Genomic DNA, 19,836 nt, shown 5'->3' with positions numbered 1-19,836 from the left:
CTAGACAGGCCCGTTGGTCATTGTTTTTCTCCCGTTTTGACTTTGTGGTCTCGTATTTACCAGGTTCAAAGAATGTGAAGGCTGATGCTCTTTCAAGGAGCTTTGTGCCTGACTCTCCTGGAGTCGCAGAACCAGTTGGTATTCTTAAAGAGGGAGTTATTTTGTCAGCCATTTCTCCGGATTTGCGACGTGTGTTGCAGAGATTTCAGGCTGGTAGACCTGACTCTTGTCCACCTGACAGACTGTTTGTTCCTGATAAGTGGACCAGCAGAGTCATTTCCGAGGTTCATTCCTCGGTGTTGGCAGGGCATCCGGGAATTTTTGGCACCAGAGATTTGGTGGCTAGGTCCTTTTGGTGGCCTTCCTTGTCACGGGATGTGCGGTCTTTTGTGCAGTCCTGTGGGACTTGTGCTCGAGCTAAGCCTTGCTGTTCTCGTGCCAGCGGGTTGCTCTTGCCCTTGCCTGTCCCGAAGAGGCCTTGGACACACATTTCCATGGATTTCATTTCAGATCTTCCGGTGTCTCAGGGCATGTCTGTCATCTGGGTGGTATGTGATCGCTTTTCCAAGATGGTCCATTTGGTATCTTTGCCTAAGCTGCCTTCCTCTTCCGATCTGGTTCCTTTGTTCTTTCAGAATGTGGTTCGTTTACATGGCATTCCTGAGAATATTGTGTCTGACAGAGGATCCCAGTTTGTTTCCAGGTTCTGGCGATCCTTTTGTGCTAAGATGGGCATTGATTTGTCGTTTTCGTCTGCCTTTCATCCTCAGACTAATGGACAAACGGAGCAAACTAATCAGACTCTGGAGGCTTATTTGAGGTGTTTTGTTTCTGCTGATCAGGATGATTGGGTGACCTTCTTGCCGTTGGCTGAGTTTGCCCTTAATAATCGGGCTAGTTCCGCTACTTTGGTTTCGCCATTTTTCTGCAACTCTGGTTTCCATCCTCGTTTTTCCTCGGGACATTTGGAGCCTTCTGACTCTCCTGGGGTAGATTCCGTGGTGGATAGGTTGCAGCAGATTTGGAATCATGTGGTGGACAACTTAAAGTTGTCACAGGAGAAGGCTCAGCGTTTTGCCAACCGCCACCGCGGTGTGGGTCCCCGACTTCGTGTTGGGGATTTGGTATGGCTGTCTTCTCGATTTGTTCCTATGAAGGTCTCCTCTCCTAAATTTAAGCCTCGCTTCATCGGTCCTTACAAGATATTGGAAATCCTTAATCCTGTGTCCTTTCGCTTGGATCTTCCGGTGTCATTTGCCATTCACAACGTGTTCCATAGGTCTTTGTTGCGGCGGTACGTTGTACCTGTGGTTCCTTCTGTTGAGCCTCCTGCTCCGGTCTTGGTTGAGGGTGAGTTGGAGTATGTGGTGGAGAAGATCTTGGATTCTCGTCTCTCCAGGCGGAGGCTTCAGTATCTGGTCAAGTGGAAGGGCTATGGTCAGGAGGATAATTCCTGGGTGGTTGCCTCTGATGTGCATGCGGCCGATTTAGTTCGTGCCTTTCACGCTGCTCATCCTGATCGCCCTGGTGGTCTTGGTGAGGGTTCGGTGACCCCTCCTTAAAGGGGGGGTACTGTGGTGAATTAGACTTTTTTGGCTCCCTCTTGTGGTCACTAGTGATATGACTCTGGGATTGTCTTTCCTCAGTTTGGCACCCACCTGGGTCGTTAGTCCAGGGGTGTTGCTATATAAACTTCCTGAATTCTCAGTCTGGTGCCTGGCATCGTTGTAATCAGTTCCTTTCTGTTTGCTCCTGTCTGCTGGTCCTGGATCTTGCAAAATTAAGCTAAGTCCTGCTTCTTTGTTTTTTGGTTTTTGCTTTGCTCTTATTTTTTGTCCAGCTTGTACTAAATGTGATTCCTGATTTTGCTGGAAGCTCTAGGGGGCTGGTATTCTCCCCCCCGGGCCGTTAGTCAGTTCGGGGGTTCTTGAATATCCAGCGTGGAAATTTTGATAGGGTTTTTGCTGACCGTATAAGTCATCTTACTATATTCTGCAACGTATGATTTTGGGATGTGCGGTTCATGCTCTTTTTTTTTTTTTTCTTTTTGCACATAGCATGTACTTGTCTCTTTTTTTGGACCAGCACTCCTCCCATTTGGCTCAGGTGATTTTAATTAGCAGGAGACTGCAAAGTAAGGGGTCTAGCCCATTTTGGCTCTCACTGAAGAGCTGGAGGAAGGTGAGTTTAAATGCTCCCTTCATTTTGGTGCTGGTGCTGTGTGGCGGCCATTGTTGCTGTGGCTTTGTGCTGGTGGGGCAGCGCGGTCTGGAGTCTTGGGGACTCAGTCTCGCAGCATGGGTGCTGTGGGGCAACAGACCGTCCGCCCTGCTGATGCATGGCCGCTGCGGCAGTGGTCGCCACACGGCTCCGCTCCGTTAGGGCGTTAGGACCCACTACGAGGTTTGCCGTGAAGGGGCAGTGGGCTTCATACAGTCTGATCAGAATGTTAAACTGAAAACCTCATGTTCAGTATTTAAATTTTTGCCTAGCGGCTTTAGATCAACGTATGATTTTGGGATGTGCGGTTCATGCTCTTTTTTTTTTTTTCTTTTTGCACATAGCATGTACTTGTCTCTTTTTTTGGACCAGCACTCCTCCCATTTGGCTCAGGTGATTTTAATTAGCAGGAGACTGCAAAGTAAGGGGTCTAGCCCATTTTGGCTCTCACTGAAGAGCTGGAGGAAGGTGAGTTTAAATGCTCCCTTCATTTTGGTGCTGGTGCTGTGTGGCGGCCATTGTTGCTGTGGCTTTGTGCTGGTGGGGCGGCGCGGTCTGGAGTCTTGGGGACTCAGTCTCGCAGCATGGGTGCTGTGGGGCAACAGACCGTCCACCCTGCTGATGCGTGGCCGCTGCGGCGGTGGTCGCCGCACGGCTCCGCTCCTTTAGGGCGTTAGGACCCACTACGAGGTTTGCCGTGAAGGGGCAGTGGGCTTCATACAGTCTGATCAGAATGTTAAACTGAAAACCTCATGTTCAGTATTTAAATTTTTGCCTAGCGGCTTTAGATCAACGTATGATTTTGGGATGTGCGGTTCATGCTCTTTTTTTTTTTTTCTTTTTGCACATAGCATGTACTTGTCTCTTTTTTTGGACCAGCACTCCTCCCATTTGGCTCAGGTGATTTTAATTAGCAGGAGACTGCAAAGTAAGGGGTCTAGCCCATTTTGGCTCTCACTGAAGAGCTGGAGGAAGGTGAGTTTAAATGCTCCCTTCATTTTGGTGCTGGTGCTGTGTGGCGGCCATTGTTGCTGTGGCTTTGTGCTGGTGGGGCAGCGCGGTCTGGAGTCTTGGGGACTCAGTCTCGCAGCATGGGTGCTGTGGGGCAACAGACCGTCCGCCCTGCTGATGCATGGCCGCTGCGGCGGTGGTCGCCACACGGCTCCGCTCCGTTAGGGCGTTAGGACCCACTACGAGGTTTGCCGTGAAGGGGCAGTGGGCTTCATACAGTCTGATCAGAATGTTAAACTGAAAACCTCATGTTCAGTATTTAAATTTTTGCCTAGCGGCTTTAGATCAACGTATGATTTTGGGATGTGCGGTTCATGCTCTTTTTTTTTTTTTCTTTTTGCACATAGCATGTACTTGTCTCTTTTTTTGGACCAGCACTCCTCCCATTTGGCTCAGGTGATTTTAATTAGCAGGAGACTGCAAAGTAAGGGGTCTAGCCCATTTTGGCTCTCACTGAAGAGCTGGAGGAAGGTGAGTTTAAATGCTCCCTTCATTTTGGTGCTGGTGCTGTGTGGCGGCCATTGTTGCTGTGGCTTTGTGCTGGTGGGGCGGCGCGGTCTGGAGTCTTGGGGACTCAGTCTCGCAGCATGGGTGCTGTGGGGCAACAGACCGTCCACCCTGCTGATGCGTGGCCGCTGCGGCGGTGGTCGCCGCACGGCTCCGCTCTTTTAGGGCATTAGGACCCACTACGAGGTTTGCCGTGAAGGGGCAGTGGGCTTCATACAGTCTGATCAGAATGTTAAACTGAAAACCTCATGGTCACTATTTAAATTTTTGCCTAGCGGCTTTAGATCAACGTATGATTTTGGGATGTGCGGTTCATGCTCTTTTTTTTTTTTTTTTTTTTCTTTTTGCACATAGTTCTTTCTTACGTTTGTCTTTTCTTCTTACCTCACCGTTATTATTTGTTGGGGGCTTGTATCCAACTTTTGGGGTCTTTTCTCTGGAGGCAAGAAAGGTCTATCTTTTCCCTTCTAGGGTTAGTTAGTTCTCCGGCTGGCGCGAGACGTCTAGAACCAACATAGGCACGTTCCCCGGCTGCTGCTATTTGTGGTGCTAGGATTAGATATATGGTCAGCCCAGTTACCACTGCCCTATGAGCTGGGTTTTTGTGTTTGCAGACTTGGTATTTACTTTTGAGACCCTCTGCCATTGGGGTCATAACAGATACCCTATGGGGGGAATGAGCTGCATGATGCCCTATGGGGGGAGTAAACTGCACGATGCCCTATGGGGGAGTGAGCTGCCTGATACCCTATGGGGAGGGTGAGCTGCCTGATACCCTATGGGGAGGGTGAGCTGCCTGATACCCTATGGGGAGCGTGAGCTGCATGATGCCCTATGGGGAGGGTGAGCTGCCTGATACCCTATGGAGAGAGTGAGCTGCATGATACCCTATGGGGGGAATGAGCTGCATGATGCCCTATGGGGGGAGTGAGCTGCATGATGCCCTATGGGGGGAGTAAGCTGCATGATTCCCTATGGGGAGGGTGAGCTGTCTGATACTCTATGGGGAGGGTGTTATGATCTGGTGACCTTGGAGCCGCATGAAACTTTCTCTGGGGTCGGTGGAATCTGTACTGACCGCAAATCCTGAACTAACACCGCAACTAGAAGTAGCCGTGGGGTGTGCCTAACATACCCTAGACACCTCGACACAGCCGGAGGACTAAATACCCCTATAGATGGAAATAGGAATGCTACCTTGCCTCAGAGCAGACCCCCAAAGGATAGGCAGCCCCCCACGAATAATGACTGTGAGTAGGAGAAGAATAGACACACGCAGGTAGAAAACAGGATTTAGCAAAAGAGGCCACTCTAGCTAAATAGGAAAGGATAGGAGAGATTACTAGGCGGTCAGTATTAAAACCCTTCCAAAAATATCCACAGCAGATAATACAAAAAGTTCCACAATCTAACTAAAGACATGGAATGTATATCTGCCACTCCAGAGAATCCAGCAAGACTGAGAAAATACTGACACAATCTAAGCTGGACCAGAAAACACAAAGAATAGCACTGAATTGTGAAGCACACAACATGTGTGCCACAGGAAAAAAACAAACAGACACTTATCTTTGCTGATTTGGCAGAAAGGCAGGAGGAACCAGGCAGAGGTCCTACACCTCCCAACAACAATTGACAACTGGCAAGGACTAATGAATCTTGCACGCCTAAATACCCCAGTCAGAACTGCAATCAGCAGATACACCTGACCAGGACTGCAACTCAGGGGCAACTGCATTACCACCTACAACCACCGGAGGGAGCCCAAAAGCAGAATTCACAACAGTACCCCCCCCTTGAGGAGGGGTCACCGAACCCTCACCAGAGCCCCCAGGCCGATCAGGACGAGCCAGATGAAAAGCATGAACCAAATCAGCAGCATGGACATCAGAAGCAAAAACCCAAGAATTATCCTCCTGGCCATAACCCTTCCATTTGACAAGGTACTGAAACCTCCGCCTCGAAAAACGAGAATCCAAAATCTTCTCAACCACATACTCCAACTCCCCATCAACCAAAACAGGGGCCGGAGGATCAATTGAGGGAGCAACGGGCACCACATATTTCCGCAATAAAGATCTATGGAAGACATTATGGATAGCAAAAGAGGCCGGAAGCGCCAATCGAAAAGACACCGGATTAATAATCTCAGAAATCCTATAAGGACCAATAAACCGAGGCTTAAACTTAGGGGAAGAGACTTTCATAGGAACATGACGGGAAGACAACCAAACCAAATCCCCAACCCGAAGCCGGGAACCAACACACCGACGACGGTTAGCAAAACGTTGAGCCTCCTCCTGAGACAACACCAAATTGTCCACCACATGAGCCCAAATCTGCTGCAACCTGTCAACCGCAGAATCCACACCAGGACAGTCAGAAGGCTCAACCTGCCCAGAAGAAAAACGAGGATGAAAACCAAAATTACAAAAAAAAAGGCGAAACCAAAGTAGCCGAACTAGCCCGATTATTAAGGGCAAACTCGGCCAATGGCAAAAAGGCCACCCAATCATCCTGATCGGCAGACACAAAGCATCTCAAATAAGTCTCCAAAGTCTGATTAGTTCGCTTGGTCTGGCCATTTGTCTGAGGATGAAATGCAGAAGAAAAAGACAAATCAATGCCCAGCCTAGCACAAAAGGCCCCCCAAAACCTAGAAACAAACTGGGAACCTCTGTCGGACACAATATTCTCCGGAATACCATGCAAACGAACCACATGCTGAAAAAACAACGGAACCATCTCTGAAGAGGAAGGCAATTTAGGCAAAGGCGCCAAATGAACAATCTTAGAAAACCGGTCACAAACAACCCAGATAACCGACATCCTCTGGGAAACCGGAAGATCAGAAATAAAATTCATAGAAATATGCGTCCAGGGCCCGGCAATGGCAAAAGTAACCCACTAGCACGGGAACAACAAGGCTTGGCCCGCGCACAAGTCCCACAGGACTGCACAAAAGAACGCACATCACGTGACAACGAAGGCCACCAAAAGGACCTACCAACCAAATCTCTGGTACCAAAAATACCAGGATGACCAGCCAACACAGAACAGTGAACCTCAGAAATTACTCTACTAGTCCATCTGTCAGGAACAAACAATTTCCCCACAGGACAGCGGTCAGGTCTATCAGCCTGAAATTCCTGAAGAACCCGCCGTAAATCAGGGGAAATGGCAGAAAGGACCACCCCTTCTTTCAGAATGCCGACCGGTTCAAGGGCCTCAGGAGAATCAGGCAAAAAACTCCTAGAAAGGGCATCAGCCTTAATATTCTTAGAACCCGGAAGATACGAAACCACGAAATCAAAACAGGAAAAAAACAAGGACCATCGAGCCTGTGTAGGACTCAGCCGTTTGGCAGACTCGAGGTAAATCAAATTCTTATGATCAGTCAGGACCACAATACGGAGCTTAGCTCCCTCAAGCCAATGTCGCCACTCCTCAAATGCCCACTTCATAGCCAACAACTCCCGATTGCCGACATCATAATTGCATTCAGCAGGCGAAAACTTGCGGGAGAAGAAGGCACACGGTTTCATCAAAGAACCAACAGAATCCCTCTGAGACAAAACGGCCCCTGCTCCAATCTCAGAAGCATCAATCTCAACCTGAAACGGAAGAGAAACATCTGGTTGGCGCAACACTGGAGCAGAAGTAAATCGGCGGCGTTTAAGCTCCTGAAAGGCAGAGACAGCCGCAGAGGACCAATTCGCCACATCAGCGTCTTTTTTCGTCAAATCAGTCGAGGGTTTAACCACGCTGGAGAAGTTAGCAATGAAACGGCGATAAAAATTTGCAAAACCCAAAAATTTATGAAGGCTCTTCACGGATGTGGGTTGAATCCAACCATGAATGGCCTGAACCTTAACCGGATCCATCTCCATAGATGAGGGAGAAAAAATAAAGCCCCAAAAAGAAACCTTCTGCACCCCAAAGAGACACTTAGACCCCTTCACAAACAAAGCATTGTCACGAAGGATCTGAAATACCATCCAGACCTGTTCCACATGAGACTTCCAATCATCGGAAAAAATCAAAATATCGTCCAAATATACAATCAAAAATTTATCAATATAAGTCCGGAAGATATCATGCATGAAGGATTGAAAAACAGATGGAGCGTTAGTGAGCCCGAATGGCATCACAAGGTATTCAAAATGGCCTTCGGGCGTATTAAACGCAGTTTTCCATTCATCACCCTGTTTAATACGAACAAGATTATATGCCCCCCGAAGGTCAATCTTTGTAAACCAACTAGCCCCCTTAATCCTAGCAAACAAATCGGAAAGCAAAGGTAAAGGGTATTGAAACTTGACCGTGATCTTATTCAAGAGGCGATAATCAATACAAGGTCTCAAGGAGCCATCCTTCTTAGCAACAAAAAAAAAAACCTGCTCCCAACGGTGAAGAAGATGGCCGAATATGCCCTTTCTCCAAAGACTCCTTAACATAACTCCGCATGGCGGTATGTTCAGGCACAGACAGGTTGAAAAGTCGACCCTTAGGAAACTTACTGCCTGGAATCAAGTCAATCGCACAATCACAGTCCCTGTGCGGTGGAAGGGAACTGGACTTGGGCTCATCGAATACATCCTGAAAATCAGACAAAAACTCTGGAATTTCAGAAGAGGAAGGAGACTGACATCAAAGGAACATCATTATGAACCCCCTGACAACCCCAACTAGTCACAGACATAGATTTCCAATCCAACACAGGATTATGTACCTGCAACCACAGGAAACCCAGCACGATAACATCATGCAAATTATGCAACACCAGAAATCGACAATCTTCCTGATGGGCTGGCGCCATGTGCATGGTCACCTGTGTCCAAAACTGAGGCTTATTTTTAGCCAAAGGTGTAGCATCAATCCCCCTTAAAGGAATAGGGTTCTGCAAAGGCTGCAAGGGAAAACCACAACGCCTGGCAAACTCAAAATCCATTAAGTTCAAGGCGGCGCCTGAATCCACAAACGCCATGACAGAAAATGATGACAATGAGCAGATCAAGGACACCGATAACAGAAATTTAGGTTGTACAGTACTGATGGTAAATGAACTAGCGATCCTCTTTGTCCGCTTAGGGCAGACTGAAATGACATGAGAAGCGTCGCCACAATAATAACACAACCTATTCTGACGTCTGAATCCTTGTCGTTCCGTTCTAGACAAAATCCTATCACACTGCATTGGCTCAGGAATTGGCTCTGAGGACGACGCCACAGCGTGCACAGTTCTACGCTCCCGCAAGCGCCGATCAATCTGAATGGCCAGAGACATAGAATCACTCAGACCGGAAGGCGTGGGAAACCCCACCATAACATCTTTAACGGATTCAGAAAGACCCTTTCTGAAAATTGCCGCCAAAGCATCATCATTCCATTTAGTCAACACAGACCATTTTCTAAATTTCTGACAAAACAATTCTGCCGCCTCTTGACCCTGAGACAGGGCCAACAAGGTTTTTCCGCTTGATCCACAGAATTAGGTTCATCATATAATAATCCTAAAGCCTGAAAAAAGGAATCTACATTAAGCAAGGCCGGATTCCCAGATTCCAGGGAAAATGCCCAATCCTGTGGATCGCCACGCAGCAGGGAGATGACAATTTTAACCTGCTGAATGGAATCACCGGAGGATCGCGGTCTCAGAGCAAAAAACAGTTTACAATTATTTTTAAACCCCCAAAATTTGGACCTATCACCAAAAAACAAATCAGGAGTAGGAATCTTCGGCTCTAAAGCTGGAGTCTGAACAATATAATCAGAAATACCCTGTACCCTAGCAGCAAGCTGGTCTACACGAGAAGCTAATTCCTGAACATCCATGCTGGCACAAGACTCCTCAGCCACCCATAAATAAAGAGGGAAAAAAAGACAAAACAGACTGCAGAAAAAAAAATGGCTCAACACCTTTCTTCCCTTCTTCTGAGATGCATTTAACTCATTATGGGCCAGTTGTACTGTTATGATCTGGTGACCTTGGAGCTGCATGAAACTTTCTCTGGAGTCGGTGGAACCTGTACTGACCGCAAATCCTGAACTAACACCGCAACTAGAAGTAGCCGTGGGGTGTGCCTAACATACCCTAGACACCTCGACACAGCCGGAGGACTGAATACCCCTATAGATGGAAATAGGAATGCTACCTTGCCTCAGAGCAGACCCCCAAAGGATAGGCAGCCCCCCACGAATAATGACTGTGAGTAGGAGAAGAATAGACACACGCAGGTAGAAAACAGGATTTAGCAAAAGAGGCCACTCTAGCTAAATAGGAAAGGATAGGACAGATTACTAGGCGGTCACTATTAAAACCCTTCCAAAAATATCCACAGCAGATAATACAGAAAGTTCCACAATCTAACTAAAGACATGGAATGTATATCTGCCACTCCAGAGAATCCAGCAAGACTGAGAAAATACTGACACAATCTAAGCTGGACAAGAAAACACAAAAAATATCACTGAATTGTGAGGCACACAGCATGTGTGCCACAGGAAAAAAACAACCAGACACTTATCTTTGCTGATTTGGCAGAAAGGCAGGAGGAACCAGGCAGAGGTCCTACACCTCCCAACAACAATTGACAACTGGCAAGGACTAATGAATCCTGCACGCCTAAATACCCCAGTCAGAACTGCAATCAGCAGATACACCTGACCAGGACTGCAACTCAGGGGCAACTGCATTACCACCTACAACCACCGGAGGGAGCCCAAAAGCAGAATTCACAACAGGAGGGTGAGCTGCATGATACCCTATGGGGAGGGTGAGCTGCATGATACCCTATGGGGGAATGAGCTGCATGATACCCTATGGGGGGAATGAGCTGCATGATGCCCTATGGGGGAGTGAGCTGCATGATGCGCTATAGGGAGGGTGAGCTGCCTGATACCCTATGGGGAGGGTGAGCTGAATGATGCCCTATGGGGGGAGTGAGCTGCATGATGCCCTATGGGGGGAGTTAGCTGCATGATGCCCTATGGGGGTAGCTGTATGATGCCCTATGAGGGTGAGCTGCATGATACCCTATGAGAGGGGGCAGCGTGATACCCTATGAGAGGGCTACATTATATTCCATGAAGGGGCTGCATTATACCTTATGAGGGGGGTTGCACTATACTCTAAGGGGGCTACATTATACCCTATGGGGACTGCTGTTGTGAATTTGCTTTTTGCTCCCTCTAGTGGTTACTAGTTTTTTGACTCTGGTTTTTCTGTCATTCCTTTTATCCGCACCTGGGTCGTTACTTAGGGGTGTTGCTATATAAGCTCCCTGGACCTTCAGTTCAATGCCTGGCAACGTAGTTATCAGAGCTAGTCTGCTGTGCTCTTGTCTACTGATCCTGGTTCCAGTTATATCAGCTAAGTCTGCCTTTTGCTTTTTGCTATTTGTTTTGGTTTTGTATTTTTGTCCAGCTTGTTCCTAATCTATATCCTGACCTTTGCTGGAAGCTCTAGGGGGGCTGGTGTTCTCCCCCCGGACCGTTAGACGGTTCGGGGGTTCTTGAATTTCCAGTGTGGATTTTAATAGGGTTTTTGTTGACCATATAAGTTACCTTTCTTTATTCTGCTATCAGTAAGCGGGCCTCTCTGTGCTAAACCTGGTTCATTTCTGTGTTTGTCATTTCCTCTTACCTCACCGTCATTATTTGTGGGGGGCTTCTATCCAGCTTTGGGGTCCCCTTCTCTGGAGGCAAGAAAGGTCTTTGTTTTCCTCTACTAGGGGTAGCTAGATTCTCCGGCTGGCGCGTGTCATCTAGAATCAACGTAGGAATGATCCCCGGCTACTTCTAGTGTTGGCGTTAGGAGTAGATATATGGTCAACCCAGTTACCACTGCCCTATGAGCTGGATTTTTGTATTCTGCAGATTTCCACGTTCCTCTGAGACCCTCGCCATTGGGGTCATAACAGTTTGCCAGGCCAGTATTAAATGTTTAATGCATTGCAGAAGAGGGATTATAAGAAAGAAGATTCTGAGTTTTTTTTTTTTTTCTTCTTCCCCTTTACCTCAGAGTGGCTATGCTTGCTGCAGACATGAATGTCCAGACCTTGATTACAAGTGTGGACCAGCTGGCTACTCGTGTGCAGGGCATACAAGACTATGTTATCAGAAATCCTAGGTCAGAACCTAAAATACCGATTCCTGAACTGTTTTCCGGAGACAGGTTTAAGTTTAGGAATTTCGTGAATAATTGTAAATTGTTTTTGTCCCTGAGACCCTGTTCATCTGGAGATTCTGCTCAGCAAGTAAAAATTGTGATTTCGTTCTTACGGGGCGACCCTCAGGATTGGGCTTTTTCGCTGGCGCCAGGAGATCCGGCATTGGCTGATCTTGATGCGTTTTTTCTGGCGCTCGGTTTACTTTATGAGGAACCCAATCTTGAGATTCAGGCAGAAAAGGCCTTGCTGGCTATGTCTCAGGGGCAGGACGAGGCTGAAGTGTATTGCCAAAAATTTCGGAAATGGTCCGTGCTGACACATTGGAACGAGTGTGCACTGGCAGCTAATTTTAGAAATGGCCTTTCTGAAGCCATTAAGAATGTTATGGTGGGTTTTCCCATTCCCACAGGTCTGAATGACACTATGGCACTGGCTATTCAAATTGACCGGCGGTTGCGGGAGCGCAAAACCGCAAATTCCCTCATGGTGTTGTCTGAACAGACACCTAATTCGGTGCAATGTGATAGAAAAACCGCAAATTCCCTCATGGTGTTGTCTGAACAGACACCTGATTTAATGCAATGTGATAGAATCCTGACTAGAAATGAGCGGAAAATTCATAGACGCCGGAATGGCTTGTGCTACTACTGTGGTGATTCTACACATGTTATCTCAGCATGCTCTAAACGTATAGCTAAGGTTGTTAGTCCTGTCACCGTTGGTAATTTGCAACCTAAATTTATTCTGTCTGTAACTTTGATTTGCTCACTGTCATCTTATCCTGTCATGGCGTTTGTAGATTCAGGTGCTGCCCTGAGTCTCATGGATCTCTCATTTGCTAAGCGCTGTGGTTTTACTCTTGAACCATTAGAAAATCCTATTCCTCTTAGGGGTATTGATGCTACACCATTGGCAGCAAATAAACCGCAGTATTGGACACAGGTTACCATGTGCATGACTCCTGAACACCGCGAGGTGATACGTTTCCTGGTTTTACATAAAATGCATGATTTGGTTGTTTTAGGGCTGCCATGGTTACAGACCCATAATCCAGTCCTGGACTGGAAGGCTATGTCAGTCTCAAGTTGGGGCTGTCGTGGTATTCATGGGGATTCCCTGCCTGTGTCTATTGCTTCTTCTACGCCTTCGGAAGTTCCGGAGTATTTGTCTGATTATCAGGATGTCTTCAGTGAGTCTGAGTCCAGTGCACTGCCTCCTCATAGGGACTGTGACTGTGCTATAGATTTGATCCCAGGCAGTAAATTTCCTAAGGGAAGACTGTTTAATCTGTCGGTACCTGAACATACCGCTATGCGTTCATATATCAAGGAGTCTCTGGAGAAAGGACATATTCGTCCGTCTTCTTCCCCTCTTGGTGCGGGATTCTTTTTTGTGGCAAAAAAGGACGGATCTTTGAGACCTTGTATTGATTTTCGGCTTTTAAATAAGATCACTGTCAAATTTCAGTATCCTTTACCGCTGTTGTCTGACTTGTTTGCCCGGATTAAGGGTGCCAAGTGGTTCACCAAGATAGACCTTCGTGGTGCGTACAACCTTGTGCGCATTAAGCAAGGTGATGAATGGAAAACCGCATTCAATACGCCCGAAGGTCATTTTGAGTACTTGGTGATGCCTTTTGGGCTCTCCAATGCGCCTTCAGTTTTTCAGTCCTTTATGCATGACATTTTCCGGAAGTATCTGGATAAATTTTTGATTGTTTATCTGGATGATATTTTGGTTTTTTCTGATAATTGGGATTCGCATGTGGAGCAGGTCAGGTTGGTCTTTAAAATTTTGCGTGAAAATTCTTTGTTTGTCAAGGGCTCAAATTGTCTCTTTGGTGTACAGAAAGTTCCCTTTTTGGGGTTCATTTTTTCCCCTTCTGCTGTGGAGATGGACCCAGTCAAGGTCCGAGCTATTCTTGATTGGACTCAGCCCTCGTCAGTTAAGAGTCTTCAGAAGTTCTTGGGCTTCGCTAACTTCTACCGTCGTTTTATCGCTAATTTTTCTAGCATTGTGAAACCTTTGACGGATATGACCAAGAAGGGCTCCGATGTAGCTAACTGGGCTCCTGCTGCCGTGGAGGCTTTCCAGGAGTTGAAACGCCGGTTTACTTCGGCGCCTGTTTTGTGCCAGCCTGACGTCTCACTTCCCTTTCAGGTTGAGGTGGATGCTTCGGAGATTGGGGCAGGGGCCGTTTTGTCGCAGAGAGGCCCTGGTTGCTCTGTTATGAAACCTTGTGCCTTTTTCTCTAGGAAGTTTTCGCCTGCCGAGCGAAATTATGATGTGGGCAATCGGGAGTTGTTGGCCATGAAATGGGCATTTGAGGAGTGGCGTCATTGGCTCGAGGGTGCTAAGCATCGTGTGGTGGTCTTGACTGATCACAAAAATCTGATGTATCTCGAGTCTGCTAAACGCCTTAATCCGAGACAGGCCCGCTGGTCATTGTTTTTCTCCCGCTTTGATTTTGTTGTCTCGTATTTACCAGGTTCAAAGAATGTGAAGGCCGATGCTCTTTCTAGGAGCTTTGTGCCTGATGCTCCTGGAGTCGCTGATCCTGTTGGTATTCTTAAAGATGGAGTTATCTTGTCAGCTATTTCTCCGGATCTGCGACGTGTGTTGCAGAGATTTCAGGCTGATAGGCCTGAGTCTTGTCCACCTGACAGACTGTTTGTCACGGATAAGTGGACCAGCAGAGTCATTTCCGAGGTTCATTCCTCGGTGTTGGCAGGTCACCCGGGAATTTTTGGCACCAGAGATCTGGTGGCCAGGTCCTTTTGGTGGCCTTCCTTGTCAAGGGATGTGCGGTCATTTGTGCAGTCCTGTGGGACTTGTGCTCGAGCTAAGCCTTGCTGTTCTCGTGCCAGCGGTTTGCTCTTGCCCTTGCCTGTCCCGAAGAGACCTTGGACACATATCTCCATGGATTTCATTTCTGATCTTCCGCTATCTCAGGGCATGTCTGTTATCTGGGTGATATGTGATCGCTTCTCCAAGATGGTCCATTTGGTTCCTTTGCCTAAGCTGCCTTCCTCTTCCGATCTGGTTCCTGTGTTTTTCCAGAACGTGGTTCGTTTGCACGGCATCCCTGAGAATATTGTGTCAGACAGAGGATCCCAGTTCGTTTCCAGGTTCTGGCGATCCTTTTGTAGTAGGATGGGCATTGATTTGTCGTTTTCGTCTGCTTTCCATCCTCAGACTAATGGACAGACGGAGCGAACCAATCAGACTTTGGAGGCTTATTTGAGGTGTTTTGTCTCTGCTGATCAGGACGATTGGGTGACATTCTTGCCGTTGGCTGAGTTTGCCCTTAATAATCGGGCTAGTTCCGCCACCTTGGTTTCGCCTTTTTTCTGCAACTCTGGTTTCCATCCTCGCTTTTCTTCGGGTCATGTGGAGCCTTCTGACTGTCCTGGGGTGGATTCTGTGGTGGATAGGTTGCAGCAGATCTGGAATCATGTGGTGGACAACTTGAAGTTGTCACAGGAGAAGGCTCAGCGCTTTGCCAACCGCCGCCGCGGTGTGGGTCCCCGACTACGCGTTGGGGATTTGGTATGGCTTTCTTCCCGCTTTGTTCCTATGAAGGTCTCCTCTCCCAAATTTAAACCTCATTTTATTGGGCCTTACAAGATATTGGAAATCCTTAATCCTGTATCTTTTCGTCTGGATCTTCCTGTGTCGTTTGCTATTCACAATGTATTTCATAGGTCCTTTTTGCCGCGGTACATTGTGCCTGTAGTTCCTTCTGCTGAGCCTCCTGCTCCGGTGTTGGTTGAGGGCGAGTTGGAGTACGTGGTGGAGAAGATCTTGGATTCTCGCCTCTCCAGGCGGAGGCTTCAGTACCTGGTCAAGTGGAAGGGCTATGGTCAGGAGGATAATTCCTGGGTGGTCGCCTCTGATGTTCATGTGGCCGATTTAGTTCGTGCCTTTCATGCCGCTCATCCTGATCGCCCTGGTGGTCGTGGTGAGGGTTCGGTGACCCCTCACTAAGGGGGGGGTACTGTTGTGAATTTGCTTTTTGCTCCCTCTAGTGGTTACTAGTTTTTTGACTCTGGTTTTTCTGTCATTCCTTTTATCCGCACCTGGGTCGTTACTTAGGGGTGTTGCTATATAAGCTCCCTGGACCTTCAGTTCAATGCCTGGCAACGTAGTTATCAGAGCTAGTCTGCTGTGCTCTTGTCTACTGATCCTGGTTCCAGTTATATCAGCTAAGTCTGCCTTTTGCTTTTTGCTATTTGTTTTGGTTTTGTATTTTTGTCCAGCTTGTTCCTAATCTATATCCTGACCTTTGCTGGAAGCTCTAGGGGGGCTGGTGTTCTCCCCCCGGACCGTTAGACGGTTCGGGGGTTCTTGAATTTCCAGTGTGGATTTTAATAGGGTTTTTGTTGACCATATAAGTTACCTTTCTTTATTCTGCTATCAGTAAGCGGGCCTCTCTGTGCTAAACCTGGTTCATTTCTGTGTTTGTCATTTCCTCTTACCTCACCGTCATTATTTGTGGGGGGCTTCTATCCAGCTTTGGGGTCCCCTTCTCTGGAGGCAAGAAAGGTCTTTGTTTTCCTCTACTAGGGGTAGCTAGATTCTCCGGCTGGCGCGTGTCATCTAGAATCAACGTAGGAATGATCCCCGGCTACTTCTAGTGTTGGCGTTAGGAGTAGATATATGGTCAACCCAGTTACCACTGCCCTATGAGCTGGATTTTTGTATTCTGCAGATTTCCACGTTCCTCTGAGACCCTCGCCATTGGGGTCATAACAGACTGCATTATACTCTGAGGCTGGTTGCATTATATTCTATGGGGGGGCTACATTATATTTTATAGGGGGCTGCATTATATTCTGTGAGGGGGATACATTGTACCCTATGAGGGGGCTACTTTATTTTCTTTGAGGCTACCCCAACCCCTGCTACATAATTAAGACGTGTACTACCTTATATTATACCCTGATATTAGCGTGTTTTACCGCACAATTGGTGGTCTTGTATTTATTTCTATGCAGCTACATAGTGGGACCCAAATGAATAACAACTTATAAGACTAAACACCATGGTAACTCATAATATGACAAAAATCTGTACCATAGGTGAAAAAGGACCAACAAGACCTATCATCAAGATAAGCACATGACACAAGAGGGAAACGATGAAAAATGGTCACACACAATAAATAGAAATGCTATAACCTTTATTAATACCAAACCACAATATTAAAACCAGGTGAGCGGAGGGAAGGTAGTAAAGCACAGAAAACACTGTTATGAAGTTAACAGGAAGGGCGCCACCAGAGATAACAGTCCTACAGGCTTATACATTATCAGAGTAAACAAATAAGCAAAAATAGGAAACAAATAGTAAAAACTAAATAAACCAAAATAATAACTTGATCCTACTGCAGTCAGGGATACCAAGCCAAGTACCAACTGTTTCACATATAAGATAGGTGAGTGCAAGAACCGCTATAATGCTATCCTAATTGAAATCCCATACCTATCAAACCGACACAGTAGATATTAGTAAAGCAAGGTACCCACCGCACAGAGGACTGTAGTACTGGAGGCGCGCTTCCACCCCAACGCGCGTTTCGGCGATCACACCTTCATCAGGGGGCCCCTGATGAAGGTGTGATCGCCGAAACGCGCGTTGGGGTGGAAGCGCGCCTCCAGTACTACAGTCCTCTGTGCGGTGGGTACCTTGCTTTACTAATATCTACTGTGTCGGTTTGATAGGTATGGGATTTCAATTAGGATAGCATTATAGCGGTTCTTGCACTCACCTATCTTATATGTGAAACAGTTGGTACTTGGCTTGGTATCCCTGACTGCAGTAGGATCAAGTTATTATTTTGGTTTATTTAGTTTTTACTATTTGTTTCCTATTTTTGCTTATTTGTTTACTCTGATAATGTATAAGCCTGTAGGACTGTTATCTCTGGTGGCGCCCTTCCTGTTAACTTCATAACAGTGTTTTCTGTGCTTTACTACCTTCCCTCCGCTCACCTGGTTTTAATATTGTGGTTTGGTATTAATAAAGGTTATAGCATTTCTATTTATTGTGTGTGACCATTTTTCATCGTTTCCCTCTTGTGTCATAGTGGGACCCAAGAATGATTTTCTCTGGTGGGCCCAAGGTACTCCAGTCTGACGCTGCCAACAAACGTTCCTCCTGAGCAGTTGTCTTGCTGGGTCTGCCGGACCTGGGCTTGTCAAACACATCCCCAGTCTCTTCAAATCTTTTTTTAATTCTTTGTTCTTAACGCTGAGACACATTACAGGTGCCAGCCACCTCTGCAGTGGATCTGGTCTTCAGCCTCTTGATAATCCAGGCTTTGGATGCAGGGTGGATTTTTGGCATGTTATCAGAGCTCAAGTTGCAGTTCAAGTGAAGGTCTGGGGTGATGGGTTTCTTTTTATACACACACACTAATTAACCGATGATTTACTGAGCACAGGTGAGGATGTAAACTAGGATTGTGTGCATTATATGACCAGGCAACAAAACTTTTGTCTTGCCAAAATCTGACCATTCTGTGTCCATTAAATGATCAATATTTCTGCATTGATGCCAATTTATTTTCTTAACCTAAACCACATTTCAGAGGGTTTCAGCTTTCAAAAGAATAATTTATATAACCAAAGGATGAATTTAACATCAGGTAATAAACTTTTATTTACATAACATGGATAAGCGACATAACTTCTGTCAGGGAGTGTACCTGATAACCATTTTTCTGAAAATGCCAAGGGTAATACTGATGATGCTGATGATGAAAATATGCATGCATTACCTGTTAACCATTTATGTCCTGGAAATGATGTGTTCACAGGTGCAGGAGTGCTCAGCCAGGTCACTCCGCAGGGTGGGATGGCTGGGGAACCCCTAACAGGAGCAAGCGATGGTGCTCAGGGAAATGGGAAGATGCATGGGAACTGTGAGGAAGGTGATGCTGTGCAACTGACCAGTGCCACGGAGAACTGCCCCATATATAGCACTGCTCCTGAGATGTTGGGGGTGTATGGGGAGGTAGTACCCATAGCAGTGCCGGCTGATGGGTCTGTGGAAATCCCCAGGGAGACAGCCTACATAGCTGCTGTCACCTGCAGTCAAAGTGCCCGGAACACAGATAATGTTCTGCCTTCTGGATCCTCCTCAGTCACAGGCATGACTGAACCAGAGATGGACCCAGAGCAGGTCCCAGAGGGTTCCCGTGGGGAAGGGACCCTGACGTCGCTTCTGACCCTAGTCAAGAGTTCCAGGCCGCTCTGCACTCAGATGCGAGCCTGGAGAATTTGAGGCACCTTGCCGAGACACCCACCTCCATGACTGATAAGAAGAGGGTTTTCTGGGAATGAGGGAGGTTGTACCGGGAGACAGTACCCAGAAAATACCAAAAGGAGTGGTTGATGGAAAGACAGCTGGTCATCCCGTACCAATTCAGGGGTGAGTTGTTGCGGATTGCCCATGAGATGCCACTCGCTGGACACTTGGGGATCAGCAAAACTAAGGCCCGGCTGTCTCCACACTTCTATTGGCCCAAGATGGGGACAGATGTGACAAATTACTGCCACACCTGTATCACCTGTCAAAGAGTGGTGAAGGCGGGGCCTGTTCTTAAGGCTCCCCTGATCCCTTTGCCAGTGATAGAAGAGCCTTTCCAGAGGATTGCAGTGGACATTGTGGTCCCAAGCAGCTCTGGAAAGCAATACATCCTCACTGTGGTAGACTACGCTACCCAGTACCCAGAGGCAGTGGCTTTGTCCTCAACTAGGGCAGATAAGGTGGCGGATGCACTGTTGGCCATCTTTACAAGGGGTAGGATTTCCCAGGGAGATGCTTACTGATCAAGGGACCCAATTCATGTCTCGCCTAATGGAGGCTCTCTGTAAGGGAATGCAGGTGAAGCGTCTGGTATTGAGTGGGTATCACCCACAGA

The 19,836-nt window shown here is 47.2% G+C and overlaps 1 protein-coding gene across 1 annotated transcript in view; it reads left to right on the top strand.

Annotated features, from left to right (window-relative positions):
* The window catches only part of LOC143796904 (uncharacterized), a 124,261-nt gene extending 105,006 nt beyond the window's left edge, over nt 1-19,255 (top strand). The window contains exon 3 of the mRNA XM_077281051.1: nt 19,147-19,255. Coding sequence (XP_077137166.1) covers nt 19,147-19,255 — 109 coding nt within the window. The remainder of the gene's footprint in view (nt 1-19,146) is intronic.
* Nucleotides 19,256-19,836: the final 581 nt, after the last annotated feature.

Source organism: Ranitomeya variabilis, chromosome 1 (genome assembly GCF_051348905.1).
Source record: "Ranitomeya variabilis isolate aRanVar5 chromosome 1, aRanVar5.hap1, whole genome shotgun sequence".
Lineage (NCBI taxonomy): Eukaryota > Metazoa > Chordata > Amphibia > Anura > Dendrobatidae > Ranitomeya > Ranitomeya variabilis.
Note: the sequence above shows the minus strand (reverse complement) of the source record. Positions and strands in the feature narration are given on the sequence as shown.